Consider the following 19,190-nt stretch of genomic DNA (forward strand, 5'->3'; position numbering starts at 1 on the left):
AAACGGAGAAAAAAAAAAAAGAAACAAAATCCAATTTATGGTTTTAAGCTCATTACAGCGACAAATGTCAGGGGGAGAAAATAAGCTCTGAAAATAAGCGAGCTAATCACCGAGCTAATTACCCCAACTATACAATTCCCAAATATTTAAAATATTTGTAGAGAATTTGTTTAAACTCACTTGAAAGTCCAGAACCACTTCAAAATATCATGTAGCACGGGCAGGCGGTGACAACATTTAAGCCATCACAAAAGCTTCAGTTAGCTAGCATGACATTAGCATCTAGGGAGTTGGCTGATTTTGACGCTCCCTAAAGATTTGGACAAGAGGAGCTAACATAGCTACAAAAATACCCATTTAGCTAAGCATCCAATTTTCATGTTCAGTATACCCGTCTCTTGAAGGCTAGCTTCAGATTCTTTTTTAAGAAATCAAAATATATTGACTGTATCAAAGAGACTCTCAAAATGCATTATTTTTTACCTTATCAGAGAATATAAATAAGCAATTATAGCCCTCTGCAATTTTCTCAATCTCTGCTAAAGATAAAAAAGCCTTGAAACAATTTCGCAATGAAAAGAATAGTTTGCTCTTTAACAACAAGCTTTCAGTACATCTGCCTTGCTACAATGCTCTTTGTACATGGTGACAAAAGGAACTTTGTCCTATCCAGGCTTACATACATCCCAAACTTAAATCTTTTTTATTATTCTGGCTGCAAACATAAACAAGTTCATTCAGGTTTGCATACTGAAGTTGATTAGAAATGTCTCTTACAACAAGTGCAATGGTTTGAAATCATTTCAGAGATATTTAGCTTCACATAAATTTGCAAGTTTTATACTTAATACCCTGCCGGAAAAGGGTAGAGTGCCTTCTCCGGGTCAGGGGGGTCGTCCTGCCTCAAGTGGAAGAGTTTAAGTATCTGGGKATCTTGTTCACAAATGAGGGAAGAAGGGAGCGGGAGATCGACAGGCGGATTGGGGCAGCGTCTGCTGTAAAGAGGGCGTTGTACCGGTCCGTCGTAGGGAAGAAAGAGCCGATTTACCGGTCGATCTACGTTTCCACCCTCATCTATGGTCATGAGCTTTGGGTCATGACCGAAAGAACGAGTTCACGGATACAAGCGGCCGAAATGGGTTTCCTCCGCAGGRTGGCTGGGCTCTCCCTTAGAGATAGGGTGAGAAGCTCGGTCATCCGGGAGGGACTCAGAGTAGAGCTGCTGCTCTTCCACGTTGAGAGGAGCCAGTTGAGGTGGCTTGGGCATCTGGTCAGGATGCCTCCTGGACGCCTCCCTGGTGAGGTGTTCCGGGCACGTCCCCCCGGGAGGAGGCCTCGGGGAAGACCCAGGACACGATGGAGGGACTATGTCTCTCGGCTGGCCTGGGAATGCCTTGGGGTTCCCCCGGAGGAGCTGGAARAAGTGGCTGGGGAGAGGGAAGTCTGGGCCTCCTTTCTGAAGCTGCTGCCCCCGCGACCCGACCCCGGATTAGCGGTAGAAAATGGATGGATGGATGTTATGATACCTTGCCATCTTTCATTTTTAATATCCCTACTCAGTGTCCATCTTTCAGTGGAACACACAAGACAGGCCAAATAACATCGCTTTTCATTACTATGGAAAACCCGGTAGAGCTTGGCTTTTTTTTGGTTTATTTTTGTTTGTTTTATTGGTTAAACTAACATCAACTCCCATAAACATAATAGATAATAGATATAAAACATCTTCCAGTGACGCCATCTTTATTCCATAGGGCAGTTTATTGAACTTGTAAATGAGTTAGAGTCATTGTGCATGACCTCCGTTTCTCTACACTCACAAAAACAATAAAAGTTTGAACATTTATAATAATTTGCTGCTTCAACATTACATTCAAAGCTGTAAATTGTTATAGCTACATCTTGTTAAAAACACAGTATTTACATTAATTGTAATACACAAATTTCATATTTGGCATACTTACATTGATCTCTTCATAATTTACAATGTTCTCAAGTACTGATTAATGTGAATATTTAATCTCAAAAATTCACAACATAGAATTAAAAATAAAAAATTAAGATACAAACAATGCTAAAGCTACCCAGTTTCCACACCCACATCCCAAAGTTAATTTGCTGAATATTTATTCTGAAGTTCCATCTAATTTACTAAACAGTGTGAAATGTGCCTGTCACAGGACATCTATTCATCGCAGCAACAGCTGAACAGAGCAACTACTCGTCGTGTAGTCTACTCACGTCCGTGTTTTTAATTAAACAGAAAGCAAATCTCAACTGTACAAATATTTGACTTTTGATTTGTTTGAAGATATTCCTCCCGCCCCATCAATCCTCTTATTTATGTTTTAAGGTCACTGTTGATTGCAAAACTCCCAACTCCAACATGACGTTTGCTCTTATACAGTTCATTAAAAAATTTTTTTAAAAAAATCTTTCTTGTGCTTTTCTAGATTCAAAACTTATTGGGGGCAAAGTAGAGATTCATTTGGACTTTTAAAGGAAATTTGTGTAAAAAAAATTGTTTTTCAAGCATGTCTGAGCGGATTCGCTTTGAGATTTGAGGTAAAAAGTAAAAATTATAAAACTTTTTTTTTTTTCCCTCCCCCCAGTTTCCTTTGGCACAACGACTACTAAACCTCTCCACGCTCAAAGATGTGTTACCATGTACATGTCATGCAGAGAGAACAGGGTGTGTTCACATAAACGGCATTAAACCTATGCCGGCTAACAGTTGGAGAGCATGCATTTGGTCCTGACGTCATGACTTCACTTCACTGAGGTTAAAGAAAGGACAGTGTGTTGGTTTGCAAAAATGGCAAATAATTATTTTTTTTTTAAATCACTCAAAGCGCCTCAGACCTGCTGTTACTGTGCCAAAGACGGATTCCTGCCTACAAAAATGACCAATATGGTCACAACTAGTCGTGGGTCGATTATCGTTATCAAGGCATTCGGAGTCCGCTGCAATTTTTATTTTTATTTTTTGCAATACATATAACCAGGCTACAAGTTTTGTTTCTGCTCCGTCAGTTTATGCTTTGTAACCTGAAATTGTATTTTTACTCCGTACCAAAACAGTGTCACACCGGCCCACGTCCAGTCACGACTGTTGTATGAATTTTAACGCGAGGCACAAATGCAGCCTCTAAATTGAGATTGATTCAAGTTATAAGCTCTTTTTAAAAAATATTCTACACCCTCGCTTGAGAAGATATAACAATGAGAACACACCCTTGTCTTCCACACTTCACCGAAATGCATACTCGAGGCCTTTAGCACCTTTTTTTTTTTTTCGCCAAACAGTATACAAATGTACTGAGTTGTGTAAAAAAAAAACAAAAAAAATAATTTTAAAACGTGCAAGACTCACAGATAAAAGACTCTGTTTCCAATACTTAAGGCAAAAAAAAAACTAATGTATACCAATATACATACATCTGAAATTGTTTCTATCAAAATTGTGTCGTTTATTTTTTTCTTCTTAATTCTAGAACTTTTGGGTAAACATACTGGCCACGGTTTGTGGAGGAACCAGTGGGGAATGACCACGTCAGAGTCGATGCCTCTAGTAAATGTGGAAGTGAACCGTTTCCGATCCGGTAAGTTTGATCTCTTTTTGCCAGCTTCTGACCGCCTGTTAAATCGGTGAGCCCGCCCCTTTTATCGGGAGCGTCGGGAATGCCGAACTGAGAATCACATAAAAAGTGAGTGCCGAGTAGAAAAGTGCAAAATACGCCAGTGTGTGTGTGTGTGTGCGTTTTTATTATTTCATCTAAACATACACCTATAGCTGGGACACCTTCCTGGGCAGGGGTCTCGGTCTCGGCACCCGAGGGTCGGCGTTCCCGTCCAGCTTCATGCTGCCCGTGCGGATCTGGTGAGGTTTGGGCGGCAGGGCCGGCGGGTCCGTCTGCGGCGGGATGGAGAGGCTGTGCGGGAGCGGCACGGGCCGGCGCGGGTTGTTTCTCTCGTACACACTGTAGGGAGGCGGGGTCTTGTTCTCCCGGCGGATGGGCTCGTCGGAGCTGCTGGAGAAGGAGTTCGGCAGCGGGGCGGGCGGCGGCAGAGGGTGCGGCAGGTGGTCGCCGGTGGGCAGCTCGGTGCCCGAAGCTTCGGACACGCTGCAGCGGCTCAGAGACGAGATGCCGCTGCTGTAGCTGCCGGACAGGACGGGCGAGTTGGAGACCAGGCTGGTGGACTGGCACTCGGTGGGGGAAGGGGTGAAAGGTGGCACGGCGGACTGCAGAAGGACAAGGACGCACAGGATATCAGTTTTTTTTCTTTTTACACTGCACTGGTTCACAAGCTACTTTCAAACTGCGTTAGCAAACCGAAATGTGCAACAAACTCCCTGCCACGTCAAAATAAATCAAATTTTCATCTGATTCTATTACTTCTGTTTTCTAAACCGTTACAAGACAAACACTTGCATTTTCACTGGAAACAATATTACAGTTTCTAGCCATGTTTTGGACTTTTCACAAAAAAATGAGCAGCTTTTATTTGTCAGTATCAGAACACGCTGCATCGGCTGGAACTCGTATCCCATTGAAGGTTGTCCATTTCGTTCACAAGGTAACACAGACGGGCAGAGAAAGAGCTTTGCTAAAGTGGGTGACCTTCCATTGTAAGGTGAACCTTCCTGTTTGTTTATTCACAAGAGTGCTCATTCGTTTCTTTCCAGTTTTGGCTGAGTTTTACCTTTTTTTTTCTCTCTCTCTTTCTGAAATCTTATTTGTGAATCCCGATGCTCTGAACATTCCTGTTACTGCTTTTATGGTTGCTTCCAACTGTTTTTTCTTTTTTTTTTTTACTTTCTTTTAAGACAGTTTAACTGAAATTCAATTTATGTACGGTATATACAAGTCAATTCAATCCTGTCATATAGATACAATTACGTTTCATCCTAGTTATAGAACGATGCTTACGAAACCAGATTCCACATAATTAGCTTGTTGTTAGCACCACCCATCTCTGGCATTAAATTTTACATTTTATTATCACCTGATCAGACCTTTTCCAAACTGCAAACAGAAATTCATATGATGTTGTCTCAACGATTTATTTTTCTGCAGTCTTCCGCAAAGTCAAAATTTCTCATCTCTGACTGATTTGACTGATGGCTGTTGCAGGTAACACATCACCTGCTGATGCCTACTCTACACAATCCCAACTTAAAAAAAGAAATGCCTTCATTCTCATATTCTAAGCATATTTATTTAAAATTCAATGAAACTTGCCTTGGTTAATAGTGCATAAATCTAAAGGTTAAACAAACCTCAACACATGCTTGTGTGAATTTATCATTTGTTAATGCTTCCCAAGTAATGAATTAGTGCAGTTGCACCTCTGTTATACTGTTTGTAAGGTAGCAATAATAAATTGCACAAAGAGAATCCAGTAAAAAAAATAAATAATAAAAGAGCACCAAACTTTTATACTCCTTTAATGTATCTGGTGCACAGTGATAAAAAAATAAATAAAAAATACAATATGCTGCCCAATACTAAAAAAAAAAAAAAAAAGAAGAAAAGAAAAACCTTTAAAATGTTTTTTTTTTCCTAAGCAATTATGCCATGCTGCTAGTGTGTCTGCTAAAACCTAATTGGATCCAGTGGACTATGGAGTTGATCAGTACACTTCACACTACGAGGGGCATGCACAAAGAAAGGTAACCATTTGACATGCACAAGTGGAGAAACCTTATTTCATCTGGGTCAAGCTTGATAAAAATCTATAGACTTAATAAAGCGCTCATAAGTAATTTAAACACGTTGCTTTTTTTTTTGTTCCTTCTTTCACCCCAAAGAGAACTCTCTGACCAAACATGGTTTCTGCTCCTATACGGGCGAGTGAGTGCGGCGCTGTCAGAGCGGCTGCATCCATTTTCTGCAGGTTCACTGCTGCCCCAGGGTTTGCGGTGTGGTAATGGGCCCCCGGCTGCAGCCTCATGATGTGTGTGCGCTCATGCGCCGGATAATGCGACTCTGCTTGGGGTCTTGCAGAGGATCGGTCACCACACCGTGTGGCTCGGCGCTTCGCGGCTCGGCGCTTCGCTCAGGGAGTCTCCGTTACGCCTCGGCAAGGCGCGGCCGAAAACAAACTCGGCAGGCGTGGATGTGCCGCTGTCGCACACGAATCCGACTAAAAGGCGTCGCACGCCGGGCGCCGAGCGGTCACTCACACACAAAAAAAAACACAACAACGTAATTGTCACGAGTGAGAAGACGGAGAGGTTAGCAGTCTGTGTAAAAAAATAAATAAATAAAAAAATCCAAACTACGGTGAGTCCAGCCAGATGGAGACCAGTATCGGTGCTGCTGTTTTTACCCTCATTAGGAGCTCTCGCAGTGCTTACTTAACCTTTCCTCAAACTTCTGCAGCTTTGACTGGCTGGTATTAACTAATAAGAAGCTCATTAGTGAGAAATCTGAGCCTGAAGTCAAAGCAAGAATAATCAGTTTGTTTGCAGACAAATGTAAAAAAAAAAAAAAAAAAAAAAAACGGAGGTCAAAGATACTAAATCGTTGTTTTAACACCTTGGCTGATTGATGCTAAAGGGAGCGTTTAGTGCGCCTAGCTAACAGGTCTCCTCACTGCATTATTTGCAAAGTCTTTTTTCATTTACAGAGCGATTCAAAACTGTTCATAACCAAGAATTTTCCACCCAGATTGTATTAGAATTTAACCGTAAACTTCATTTTACCGCAATTTCATCTGATGACCATCCCACTGCAACCTGCAGACTAGCTTATAAATTGTCGAGAACTTTTTGCGATAAAAGATTATATTGTTGTTTTGAGACAATTTTCAAGTAATATAATAGCAATAATGGCACAATAGCGCAAGAACACATTCTCAACAATCATTGACCTATAATTTACAATAACACTTACAGACTAGTACTGGAAGACACTTTAAATACCCAAAATAAATAACGAAAACAACAGAAACGACAAACAAAATTAATTATGACGTCTGTGTAAACAGAATCGTCAGTCCGGGGAAAAAAAGGGCTAGTTGAGACCAAAACACCAAACTGAACATTCAGTTTTTGGTAAAAAAAAAAAAAAAAGAAAAGAGAAAAACGATAAATTAAGCAGACGAAAACGATTGAGTTTCTTTTGATTTATCACGCGATTAATTGATTTGTTTATCAAGACAATGTTAAACCTAAAGCCAGAGTGGAGACCAAATAGTTCCAATCAAAGTAACAGGTTGTGAAAATGCATGAGATTCTCTTTATTGAATCTGACAGAACGACGTTCGAAAAAATCCTTCTCACCACCACTCCCATTGGAAAAAGTTGCATGAATGCTGTTTCTTTTTTAAGGTATTGCAAATTATAATTGTTGTTTTGAGAATTGTTGTTTTGAGAAAATATATATATATAAAATCAGCAGACAAGTCTAATAAACCCATGTACGTTTTCAGAGTTTTCATTAAACAGGTGACATCCCTGCAGAACCTTGAATATATTTAGATAATACCCTCCAGCCAATCCCGTTTAGGAATCTCTTTGGGACGGCTGACACATTAAGTCCTAAATCAGCAGCGGTGGAGCCGGTCACAGCTCCACTGAGCAGTTAATACAACCCGTCTCCGTCTCACGTTCGACACAGAGCGGGATAATGACCGTTTCCAGAAGAGCGAACAGAAGCGGGACCGACCTTCTGCGGCGATCTGGACATGGGACCCGGCGACTGCGACCTGGCGTTTTTAGCGGAGGAAGCTGCAGACATAAAAAAAAAAAAAAAAACGGAGAGAGAGAAGAATAGAATTAGGGGAGCAGCGTTTTCGTTCACACAGTGGGATGACACAGCATGAAGTCATGCAAACAAGGACACACGAAGCAAAGAGAGCCTAGAGCTGAAAGAATCAGCAAAATCAAATAAACACTGTTGTTCTGCAGGTCCTCCAGACTGCCTGAAGCTGCCTCTACACCCAACAGCTGCTCTCGCGCTCTGGAGAGGGAGAGCGGCTCCATCTGCTGATGACGCTGCTGGGTTAACTGCGCTACAGCCCAAAACACTGAAGCTAAACCGGTTTCATCTGCAAATAATGCAAAAAAAAAAAAAAAAATCTAAAATGAAATAACACTTCGAGCTGATAGAAGAAGAAGAATTAAATTGCGTTGAAATGCAAATTTGAAACAAGTGGATTACAATCTGACGCCGGTCAGTATGGAAAGAGCGGAAATGCCATACGGCTTGAGGAGGATGTCAACAGCAGGAGGAGGAGGAGTCAGATGGGGGAAATTGGAAAAAAGAAGAGCCGTTCGAGAGCAGCAGGTGTCAAAAGCCAGATTGGGAAAAATTAGCGTCATTCTTCAGCAGAGGGGCGGCCATTTTACCTTGGTGCTGTGGCCTGGGAGGGATGGGAGGGCATATGGGTTTGGAGACATTGTCAGAGAAGGACGGCGAGCGCTCTTTGACGCTGTCTAGGCTCCAGCTACTGGGAGTGGGTCTCACTTTACAGCACACAGACACACCACACACAATGAAAATAAATAAATAAAATATTACAGCATGGAATTTGCATGCAAAAGCACAACATACAGTAGAGACACTGACATTTCCTATGGGTAATAACAGGCTGATGAACGAGGATAGAGTCGTTGTAAATGCATCAGTCTTCACACTTTAAGTGAATTTTGATCCGACTGTAGACATAAATCAAGATTTTAAAATAATTTCTTCAATATACTCTTAACATTTAATTGGCCTGTTATCTGGTCTTTCCCATTTTGAAGAAACTGGACCTCTAAATGTCACATAGCTTCACCTCACCAAGAAGTCATGCAGTCATCCATATTAAAAAGTGTGTAATACTTCTGATTGACCTAAAATTTTTTCTAAATAAATCCCTTTATGACCCAAGAATGTGCATAGCTAGAAGACTTGTTTTACTATTAAAGTCCAATGAAAGCGGAGATTTAATAATTGCCCCAACCCACAAATATTTAAAGCTGCAATGGGTCTTTCCAATAATTAATAGTTATAGAGGACACGCATGTCAGCTAGTGTGTGGCAAACTGCTCAAGCTCGATGTGACAGATTCAACCATGAACCTTTTCAACAGCTTGGCTTGTTATGCACCACATATTTCTGTCTTTTCTTTGAAATAAAAGTAGCTGAGTAGAAATGATGCAACGTCACATTCCTCAAAAAAAATAAATAAATAAAACACCCACAAAGGACATTGGGTTGTTTGCTCATTGTCAATCAAAGTGGATCAAAACTGTATTTTTTTTTCCCGAAGATGTTTGTGCAGTTGATTATTTTGCTTCCTTTTTTACATTTTACAGATTTATCTCCGATTCCCACAGGCCTTCCTTCATTTGGACATTTTCTGCAGAGAACGGAATAAAACGAGGCGTATCCTTTTGAAATTTCAAGTTCATTAAATGAGCCGACATTCGGTCACAACTTTAGATGCCGATATTTCTGTGAGAATAAATTGCAATCCGGAAATCGGTGCAGTTGTTCCTTGTATGCCAAATCTTAGAGTGGGTGTTAAACTCTAACAACGCCATCCAAAGATATAATTAGCAGGTTAAAAAAAAAGTTACACTTCCTCAGTAACAGGTTCTGGGCAAATTCTTCCACCTTTTTTTTTTTTTTAATCATCGTCATCAGTGCAGACGGCCCGCATCACCATATTGTGATACAGCGCGCTTCTCCTGCTGCGTTAGTTCCAGATCACAGTTTTGTGTTTTCGTGCGAGTCACAAGGAAGCCATCGCATCCACGCTCCTCGCTGTTTATTAAAAGGAGTGTCATCCGACACCATCTGTAATTATTCCTACGCTGAGGAAATAAACGTGGAGTCGTTGCTTGTTCTGTTGCACCTTAAATAGAGGTCCAAAAGAAAACATGGAGGCGGGGAAAGTTTTTGAAGAAAATTGGAAGAATTTTGGCCGAGATGTGAATAAATTGTCTTTAAGACCATAAAACTGGCTCAGAGCTGGTCGAGGATGATCTCATAGCACCCTAAGCCGTCGTAAAGCTTGGAGAAAACCAGTTTAAACAGTAAAGGCTAAAAAAAACAAAAGAAAAAACCCAAAAAATAACTGTTCTTTTCATGCTTTAAAGAATAATTCTTTAGGGCCTGATGGAGAAAAAAATGCATTAAAACATCAAATGGAACCAGTTTTTCTTTTTATGTTCAGGATTTGTTTTGAACCCACTTCAAAAATGCTAATGTCTGCATCGACTCTGGCTGAAAAGTTGACGGCAGACATGTTGCATCAGGTTGCAGAGGGTAAGAATAAAGAATAATAAAAAAAACTCGTTAAATTTATGTGACTGTATTTATGTGACCTATATTATGTGCGTCTTATATCACAAAATTGTATTTTACAGAAGGTAATTGCAACACACATAATATAGGCTTACTGCATATTTTAAAGTGTGATACCATATCCAATCTGAGCGACGTACACTAGGTTTGCACCGATTGCAGGGAATGAGAATTTATAGAAACGACAAAATTCACCAAACTACTGTAAAACAACAAATATTAAAGATCTATCTTCAGTTGTTTTTCGATGTAGGCGTTTATTAGAAAAAATGTTATTGTCAATAACGGCTCATTGAGAAAAACTGAATTCAGTCAGAATGGGAAATGTACGGTCAAGGCTTTGCACAATATGGTTCTTTGAAAAGGTCACTAAAATAAAAAAATTTAAAAAAAGTAAAAAAACAATCAGTGCATTTTTGTTATATTTCTGTTTTCAAAAGAAGCTTCTATGGAGATATTCGCTGCAGCTGCCAGAAAGATCCTTCGGTACAGTGTGTAGTAAACACACACTGCATGTATGAGCAAGATGGCCGACACTCTGGACAGTGCTGCATGCACAGACGAAAACACAAGAAGCTGTCTGGCTTCTGCAGCTTCGCATCACAACGCTGATGGCAGCCATTTCTCTTTGGGGATTCGGATAGATGGACACAAACAAGGAATTTGTGATAAAAACCCTTTTTCTATAGACATAAAATAACAGATATTCCCTGGAACAGTTTTTTTTTTTTTAACTGTTTCTGATTGCTGAGTGGACAGTTCCCAGTACAACTCAGGGGTATAAATAGAAGTGCAACGATAGCGAATAGCGATACCTTTATCTGGTGCCGAGAGGTTGGGGTCACTCCTGGGTAGAGTGGTGTCGCCTATCTGGTGAGCAGGAGCTCTCTGCAGAGTAAGGAAATCACACAAATTAATCTTAAAAACACACAACCTATCAAGATATTTCAGCTGCACTACATGATATAGATGATGCCTTTACAAAAATTGGACTTATAAGTCCAAGAGTTTTAGAATATGGATGACACAAACAGCAAAAGATCATAAGTAACAAGTTTAGCGTTCAAGATTTTGCTATAAGTTTAGCTTTAATTGTTAAAAGAAAAAGCGAGTTTCCTTAACCCTTTTGTGATGTTGCAATAGGGATGTGCGCATGGAGACTTTTATTTTGGGCAAGTATATTTTATCATGAAGAATTACCATTATATATCATGACACACAAAAAAAGAAAATCTGACCATGACATGTTATATAAGTCTAAAAGACCTAATTATCTGACAGATCATACATTTAAAACTGCAAAGAAATGTCAAGACATGTTGGCTTTGGCTCCGCCTGAGAGAAATGACTTTGCGCTCGCCCTAAAAATCGCAACAAAAAAAAAGAATGCAGCTAAACAACTCGTCTTTCTAATAACCGACATTAATCACCCAATAAAAAGTGTTTTGCGGCATGTAGGTCATCGGCAATAATCTCCTCCGCAGAATTAAACATAAACGGGGTGAAAAAGAGGTGAACTCCACATTAAGCCGCGACCGCGAGCGATGAACGGCCTTGAAAAGCAAACAGATTAGGGTTGTTTTGTTTTTTGTTAGTTTTTTTTTTTTTTTGTTATCGGGGCTTTGTCAGTGGATTGATTGTGTGGTTCCGTTGCATACTGTCCTTCAACCGGGAAAGCAATTACAATATCACTGTGCTCTCATAACCTCTTGTTTTTATGTTATCAGCGTGGTGTACAGAATGGTTCCTTCCCCACCCCCTGCCACATAATGGAACAAAGCTGGGGTAATCTTTAGCAAAAACAGAAGTAGCATCTACTGCTCTTGAAAAATTGCACCTCTCAGCGACAAAATGGCCTTACACCACAAGCCCTCGCCAAGGAGACATTTTTGTCTCTTAGTCTTAGGCGGAAGTCACCCATTGAGATGTATTGTACATTAAAAAGGTGACCTTGTTTTCTGCCACAGTGTGCACCTCATTGGGTGCTGCAGTTGTTATAAACTTCGGAGTTTCCCTCTAGGCGGAATGTAACACAGCGCCGGACAACTACAGATCTGCTTCCTAATTTGCCTTTGTGTCCCAATCACACAACTGCGCACTTTGAGAAAAAACAAAAAACAACAACAAAAAAAAAAACCCTCAACTGAGCCAAACCTTTTAGGCGGGCAGAAAGTAGATGAAATGGGTCGCTCTTTGAGGTTATTGTCTTATTTTTCCCGCTTTTGGCATACAAATGCATTCTATATATCTAAATATTGCCCCGAATGAGTTGCTAAATGTGTTGAAGGTTTTGTTGAACATCGCTTTTGACGCACTCCCTGTGTGAAAAGTTTATGCATGCTGGAGATCAGAACTCATTGTGTCCTGCTGTCATGACCAGGTCAAGGTCTCCTTCTATTCTAATTTCCAAACTCCAAAATGCTCAATGGTTTAAAAGGCTTTTAATTGCACTGAAAGGTGCCTGAGTCACCAGGATTTTTCTGTGGTTGTGCAACATATTGTATTTAGCATAAATACTAGCCTTCTTCTGCGCACTGCTTATCAGCTGGTTGAAAGAAGACTCATGCAACTTAGCCATCTTTTCAAATTAGGTGTCAAGCACAATGGCCGCCGTGGTGTACAAAGAGAAGTAGCACCATGTATTATTTTTACGCTAATTAAAACTATATCTGGAAACTTAGTGTCACATTAGCATCAAGCTATTACTGAATACTGGCTAAAGACTTTGGAGCCTGAATGAATTTACCGAGAACTTTGCACGATAATAAACATTTCCATGGCAATGTATCAACTACTAATATAAATTAGAAACTTATGAAGAGGAAAAATGCCAAAGTATAGACATAAATACGTTTATATTTGCCAACCTGTGCAGGATCAAGGGGGTTGGAGAAGATGGCACTGACTGGTCTCTCTCGCGGAGACAGGCAGGCATTTTCTCTGGAATGCTTGTGCTTTTCTGCCATTTGAGGCGAACCTGAAATGAACAGTATGATATGTTAGAGCCGTGTCTCACACACACACACACACACACACACACATGCAGGCGTACGCAAGCATGCACATTCGCAAACATGTTCAGGACCAAACAGGGAGCAAGGTGTTAGGCTATTACCCGCAAATACTGGCAATCAGGAAAGGCCAATCTCTCTTTCTCCCTCCAAGCCTCTCTCTCTCTTTGCCGTCCTTTTAGCCTCAATAGCTCCACAACATGATAAATGGCTTGGCCCCTCCTTCACACACACACACACGCACACACACATCCTCCTCACTCCCTCTAACCCAACTCCCTTGCCTCCTCCGTTACACTGGACAATCACAACAGGGACGTGAGCCACAGCTCGACACGGTTACGTGTAACACGAGTCAACAGATGAGGGCGAAATCCAAACGCACAATTTCGTCATTATTGCCGCCCTTCCCCCTCAGCAGCCGCCGCATGAATCTTGAACCATTAGCCAACTTGACAGCACTTGGAAGACCATCATATGAATATAAGATAGCAATTGCTGGCTCTCCTTCAGGTAGCACCACAGAGGCAATAATTCTCTGCACGCTTTATGGGTAGACAGAGGGCACTTTTATAAGGGCGCCGCCCGCCGTCAGCGGCTTGCCAAAGGGGAGTGCATACGCTTCCATAAACGTCTTCATATATTCTCGCTTTTTATGATCGGGATCGGGCAGAAACACATTTACACATTTGAACACATCAGGATGAGAGGGGCAGCAGGACGAGGCATTAGCTATTCACTCTACCCAGCGGTGGACGCTCGGATAGCCGAGTCTGGCCTGGACAGCGCTTGTTAGAAGGGAATAGTCAGCTCGGTTGTAGGAATCTCTTATTCTCTCTTACCACGTTGCGCGCTTTCGCCGGCGCAATGTTCCCTTCAACACCATTTCTTCCAGCTCATTTATTTATCCGTCTTCATTTTGTATTCTCTCTGTTTCCCCTTTCCTCGGTTTGTTTTCCATCAAGCTCACTTTTTCGACATTCTCTTTGAGGATCTTCCGCCGGGCTCCAACCTCATCAGACGGGATTGCCGTTCCGTTTTGGGAGACGGCAACGCCGAAAGGTTAAAAGGTACAACGTTGCACGTAGAGAACACTCGATATTTCAGAGCACTTGGGACTGAAATATCAGCTGTATGCTAGCCCACATGGCTCGGTTTTTTTGTGTGTTTTATTTGATAGAAGCCACCTTACCTCTGGCACTGGAGGGGGCTGAGCTGGTGACGTTGGGCGAGGCAGAATGGTTGGAGCTGAGGCTCGAGGTAGATGGACTGGGCTGGAGGCGGGAAACAGCACAACATCATGAACTTCTGTCTTAAATCACCAGAACATTAATGTTAATAAACTTCAAGTCACGGTTCATTTCTTTATATAGCCCGTTTACAACAGCCTTGGTTGGTTCAAACATGCACAGTGTGGCATCACCTCTGATTCTAAATAATACTGACAAAGACTCATCTTTAGTCACAACTTAGAGTAAATCAAAGCTTTTTTCTCCAATATATTAAGTTAGGTGCAGATTTTTATTCTTAAGACATTATTCAAGTGATTTGCACAATCAGTGCATTTACTTCTGCTATTCCAGATGGATTTAGTTTAAAAATAAGGATGGTATATAAAACTAATGTACATTAGTAGCATTTTTAGCTATGTAAACGTTAGCTAACTGTGACACAGCACTGCTTAGGAGAAAATGCTTTGATATGCTTTAAGACAAACAGTTAAATGAGAAAATAAACTAAAAATCTTCAATATAAATAATGGCAGCACTTTCAGAAGTAAATTTTAAATTTTAATATTGCCAATTTGCTCCATTGGAGTGGTTAGCATTACTAAGGAAATAAAACCATTTGTGCTTCAATCTCTACTCTGTACCGTATAAACACACATTTCCAGAGGACCTGTCATAATTCATTTGCTAGAAATATAGTCAGTATCTGTAATACTGGTGGTTTACAAACCAAACAGCAATGTTAATGTTACTCACTGGAACCTTCATATGCTTTGGAGAAATGGTAATGATTTATTTAAAACATTTTTAATCAGCAAAAAAGAAGCATATCTCCGTTTTTCTAAGCCAACAACGGCGGGATGGAGTCTTGGAAAAGAAAATATAAGAGATTGAAAATCCGCTGCAAAACTTTAAATAATGCATCTCTATGAAAAAAATTTAAATAAAAACAGCAACACTGTTAGCTCCTGGGGTTCACAAACACCAGCAGTTTGTTTATAGTTATCGCCGAGTCATTTGCAAACTTAGGAATATTTTTTCAACGGCAATGCAAGAAATTTGATCCGCCAACACGCAGCTGGTGGAGATCATTTTAAACCAGGTTGTTTCCCACTTTCATTTTAATTTCCATCCAACTGAGTGAAACTGGATGGTTGACTTGTATTTAACAGCGGAGTTGGTTTCACCCGTTCATTTAACTCGACACAGTACACCGAGTGTTTTCGAAGCACGATTTACGTCTATATCTCGTTGCCGACAATAATAACATCTTGCTCTTTTTCCTGTTTGTGTGAAAAACTCAGCCAGAGTTTTGACTGTAATCTGACAAAGAATCTGTGGAGGGAGCAAAAACATACCAAAGACTTGAAACCAGCTGTCAAAATACTGGAACAGCAGAAATATGTAAAAGCCAAATTGATGTGAGGAGTTTCCCCCCAATGATCCAATGACATTTTTTTTAAATGTTATATTAACTGTTTAGTCATCACTCGAGGGATTTCTGTCTCATTTCCAATCAAAAACAAGCTTCTTTACTGGATAGAAATAGTTTTCAAGCCAAGTCTGCTACAGGTCTGAATACTTTTGAACTTCACTGTATCTGTAGCGATAACGCCGGTGCCTCGTTCTACTAACACCTATTAAATAACTGCAAGTAACACCTTAAAATGAAAACCTAAATCTTCAATTGGATGTCTTATTGCATCATTTTTTTTTCCAAGGTACAGTAAAGCTTTAATATTCCAATCTATTATCCTAATTGACTCAGTCAGATTCCTGACAGCAGCCCTTTTTGCCTCCCGTGTTTCCCCTCTCTTATTATTACTCCGGTCCTGCCAGGTGCCGCGGACGGCTTGCCAGGAGTTGTCGGCAGCTCTTTGAATTGGCCAAATCCAGTTTAGATTAGACTTAGGCAGGGCTCCATGGACGGCCCGCACAAAGCACCGTGGCCTGAATTGATATAATCATGACAATTTGCTTGGCCGGACAGAACCCTGGAAGAGAAAAGTCGACATGATAGAGAGAAAAAAAAAGGGTCAGAGGAGAAGGGGAAAAAAAAAAAAAAAACAGTGCAGGCGAATTCTGAAAAGGAAAAAAAAAAAAAGAACTGATGCGAGTTGAGCCTGTGGGGAGAGCAGGAGGGCAAATGTTGGGATGTGGACTCAATCTACTACTTTAACAGCCTTTTCCGGGGCATGTAGGTAGCGCTCGCGCGTGAGAGGCTGCTTGCATGTGCGTTTTACCGGTGAGGGATTACCTGCATGTTGAAGACTTCATCTGAGCTCTCCGACTGGCCGGTGATGTTGCTGACTTCGTTGGAGGCTTGAGATGAAAGAGAGGACGAGGAGTACCGGTTCACTGCAGGGTAGCTGCAGGGGCTGACGAGACAGAAGGAGAGAGCTTGTTACGGGGGATCTTTGTAAAAGGAAAGGAAGTTATTTTCTAATCTGTCGTGAACTCAAAAAAAAAGTTGAAATTACCACTGAACGTTTTTTGCATTGTCTCACGTTGTGAGCCATAAACTTCAGCGTAGTATTTGGGGGGGATATTTTATCAAAGCAGCACATAACTGAAGTGTATTTTGTTTTTTTTTTTTTTAAACAATCTTATAAATGTTGAGTACATTTGGACTATATGCTTACGGTTTTATGGAAAATTACTCGTTGGCTAAAAGCAAACATGACATAAATGCTGTCAACAGTGAAACACTGAATTATGTCAGAATTTGTTTCTTTTTAGTATTTTAAACTAAAAACATCAAAGCTTTATTGATACAGAATGCTTAGGCAGTTTAAATAATATTAAAGAACCTGTTTTAAAAGAACAGCACAGCATAATGGTTAATGACCAAACATTTGGAGTAAATAAATGAATTATAGTGGTTTTTGTGAAATAACTCACACTTTTTTGAAAATTCTTTGCAGACGCTAAATGAAATCAATCATTATCTTCCCCTAACAAAACATGCCAAACATTATTATTGTCAAAAGTTATAAATGGCCATTCTGGAGGGCCTTCATAGCTACATTTGGCTCCAGACCTACAGGGTGCAGACATCTGGTCTAGCATGTAAAACCACAGTAATATGCGTTGAAGCTAAAAAAAGATGTTTAAATATATATTTATACATTTCTTTTTCTCTAACAGTTACTTTGGCAGGTTTCACTTACCATAAATTCACCATGGAGTCCAACACAAAGGGCAAACCGGCGGCGGAAAAAAAAAAGAAGAAAAAAAAAAGAGGTATCAGTTTGGATAAATAAATAACAGTTACAACAAATTCAGCATTTCATCAAATGACATCAAAATCTAAAGAAAAGAAAAAAATGATATCTAACAGTTTTTGCATTCTTTTTTCCCTCTCCACAGAAATCAAAACTTTGCACATGGTGGAAGAAAAAAAAAAAAAAAAGGATAAATGTCACAGTGAGATTGAAGTGATGCGTGCGTCCCCAAAGTTTTTGTGCCCTGTGGGATCAGACTGTGGGAAGGAGAATGTCGCAGGTAGACAGGGTGGAAGGGTCACTGAACACATCAAAACACCTACACACACACACACACACACACGCACACACGCGCAGCCACCCACAGTGAGCCAAAAGGCAGATCCCTGTAGGTTACCCTCCTCCCCCCACTCTTTCTCTTATTATAAACCAACACCATAAACAGATGGAAGATGCAGACAGATGGCTTTTATGGTCATTTTTAAATCTTTAGCACGATAAAATACAGTCGTCTTTGACATATACATAGGTGCAATTTACAAATAAATGCATAAAAAGAAAATAGTCGTCACCTCCGCCTTGCCACCCCTCTGCCTGCGTCGGGGCTGATGATGCTGGGCACGGAGTTCCTGTAGGTCCGCGGGCTCCCGTTGGTGAAGGGCACGGGGCTCGCGCGCACATAAGCCGGGAACTCCTGTGGTTTCACACGGAGGAAAGTGGGATGATTAAAAAAAAAAAAAACGCTACTCGGCGCCAGCGTGTGGCATGTAGATAAAAATCTGTGGTATGTAGATGAGGGGAAGTTTGTTTAATGAGGGGTGGCTATCCCCTTTCCCCGCCCCTCCACCCCCGCCTTCAGTGGACGGCAGGGGTCATTTCGCTTGGAAGTTTGAGCGCAGCAGATGCTTTCTACTGTCAAATTTGCTGTACGCTCCCGCAAAGACGTCCGTTAATAATTCAAAAGGTAATGACAGAAGACGTGCGGTGTTCAGAAAATTCTGCTCGGTACGTTTGAGGTTGTACCTGATTTACAACCTGGTGGCCTACCTGTATGCCCAGACTGGATTTCATCAGATGGAACTGGTCCACTAGCTTCTTGTGGAGCGGTCTCATGTCTTGGGGAACGTACTTCTCGTGCACAGCGAGGCCGTATTCCAAGATGTGCGCCTGGAACGCAGAGACAGAAATGACAAATAACAGCTCCAAGCGCCTGATATTCGCCCAGAATGATGAGAAGTATATTTTATTCGGAGGAGCACACCAACTGTTAAGCATGGTGGTGGCAACATTATCGTGTGGATCATTGACAGAACTAAATGTGGATTGCATAAAGTGGATGGAATAACGAAGATGTACAGCTACCTCCAAATCTTTGAACTTCACTTTAAATATATCCTGCTGGAACACCAGCAGGATATACAA

At 40.9% G+C, this 19,190-nt stretch overlaps 1 protein-coding gene and 1 long non-coding RNA gene across 5 annotated transcripts in view; one reads left to right on the forward strand and one right to left on the reverse strand.

Annotated features, from left to right (window-relative positions):
* Positions 1–1,742: 1,742 nt before the first annotated feature.
* The window catches only part of dock4b (dedicator of cytokinesis 4b), a 177,383-nt gene continuing 159,935 nt past the window's right edge, over positions 1,743–19,190 (reverse strand). For 3 of the 4 annotated variants that reach the window (XM_008401053.2, XM_017302825.1, XM_017302824.1), the window contains 9 exons: positions 18,816–18,935; positions 18,341–18,462; positions 16,802–16,913; positions 14,508–14,589; positions 13,172–13,281; positions 11,120–11,192; positions 8,357–8,473; positions 7,674–7,735; positions 1,743–4,243 (listed from right to left, as the gene is read on the reverse strand). In XM_008401053.2, coding sequence (XP_008399275.1) covers positions 3,788–4,243; positions 7,674–7,735; positions 8,357–8,473; positions 11,120–11,192; positions 13,172–13,281; positions 14,508–14,589; positions 16,802–16,913; positions 18,341–18,462; positions 18,816–18,935 — 1,254 coding nt within the window. In that variant the 3' untranslated portion in view covers positions 1,743–3,787. The remainder of the gene's footprint in view (positions 4,244–7,673; positions 7,736–8,356; positions 8,474–11,119; positions 11,193–13,171; positions 13,282–14,507; positions 14,590–16,801; positions 16,914–18,340; positions 18,463–18,815; positions 18,936–19,190) is intronic. The other variant, XM_017302826.1, reaches the window with a different exon arrangement.
* On the forward strand, positions 14,607–17,770 carry LOC108165880 (uncharacterized). Its single transcript, XR_001776214.1, has 2 exons — positions 14,607–15,646; positions 17,704–17,770. It is a non-coding gene; the product is annotated as an uncharacterized LOC108165880 (long non-coding RNA).

This window comes from Poecilia reticulata, linkage group LG23 (genome assembly GCF_000633615.1).
Source record: "Poecilia reticulata strain Guanapo linkage group LG23, Guppy_female_1.0+MT, whole genome shotgun sequence".
Classification (NCBI taxonomy): domain Eukaryota; kingdom Metazoa; phylum Chordata; class Actinopteri; order Cyprinodontiformes; family Poeciliidae; genus Poecilia; species Poecilia reticulata.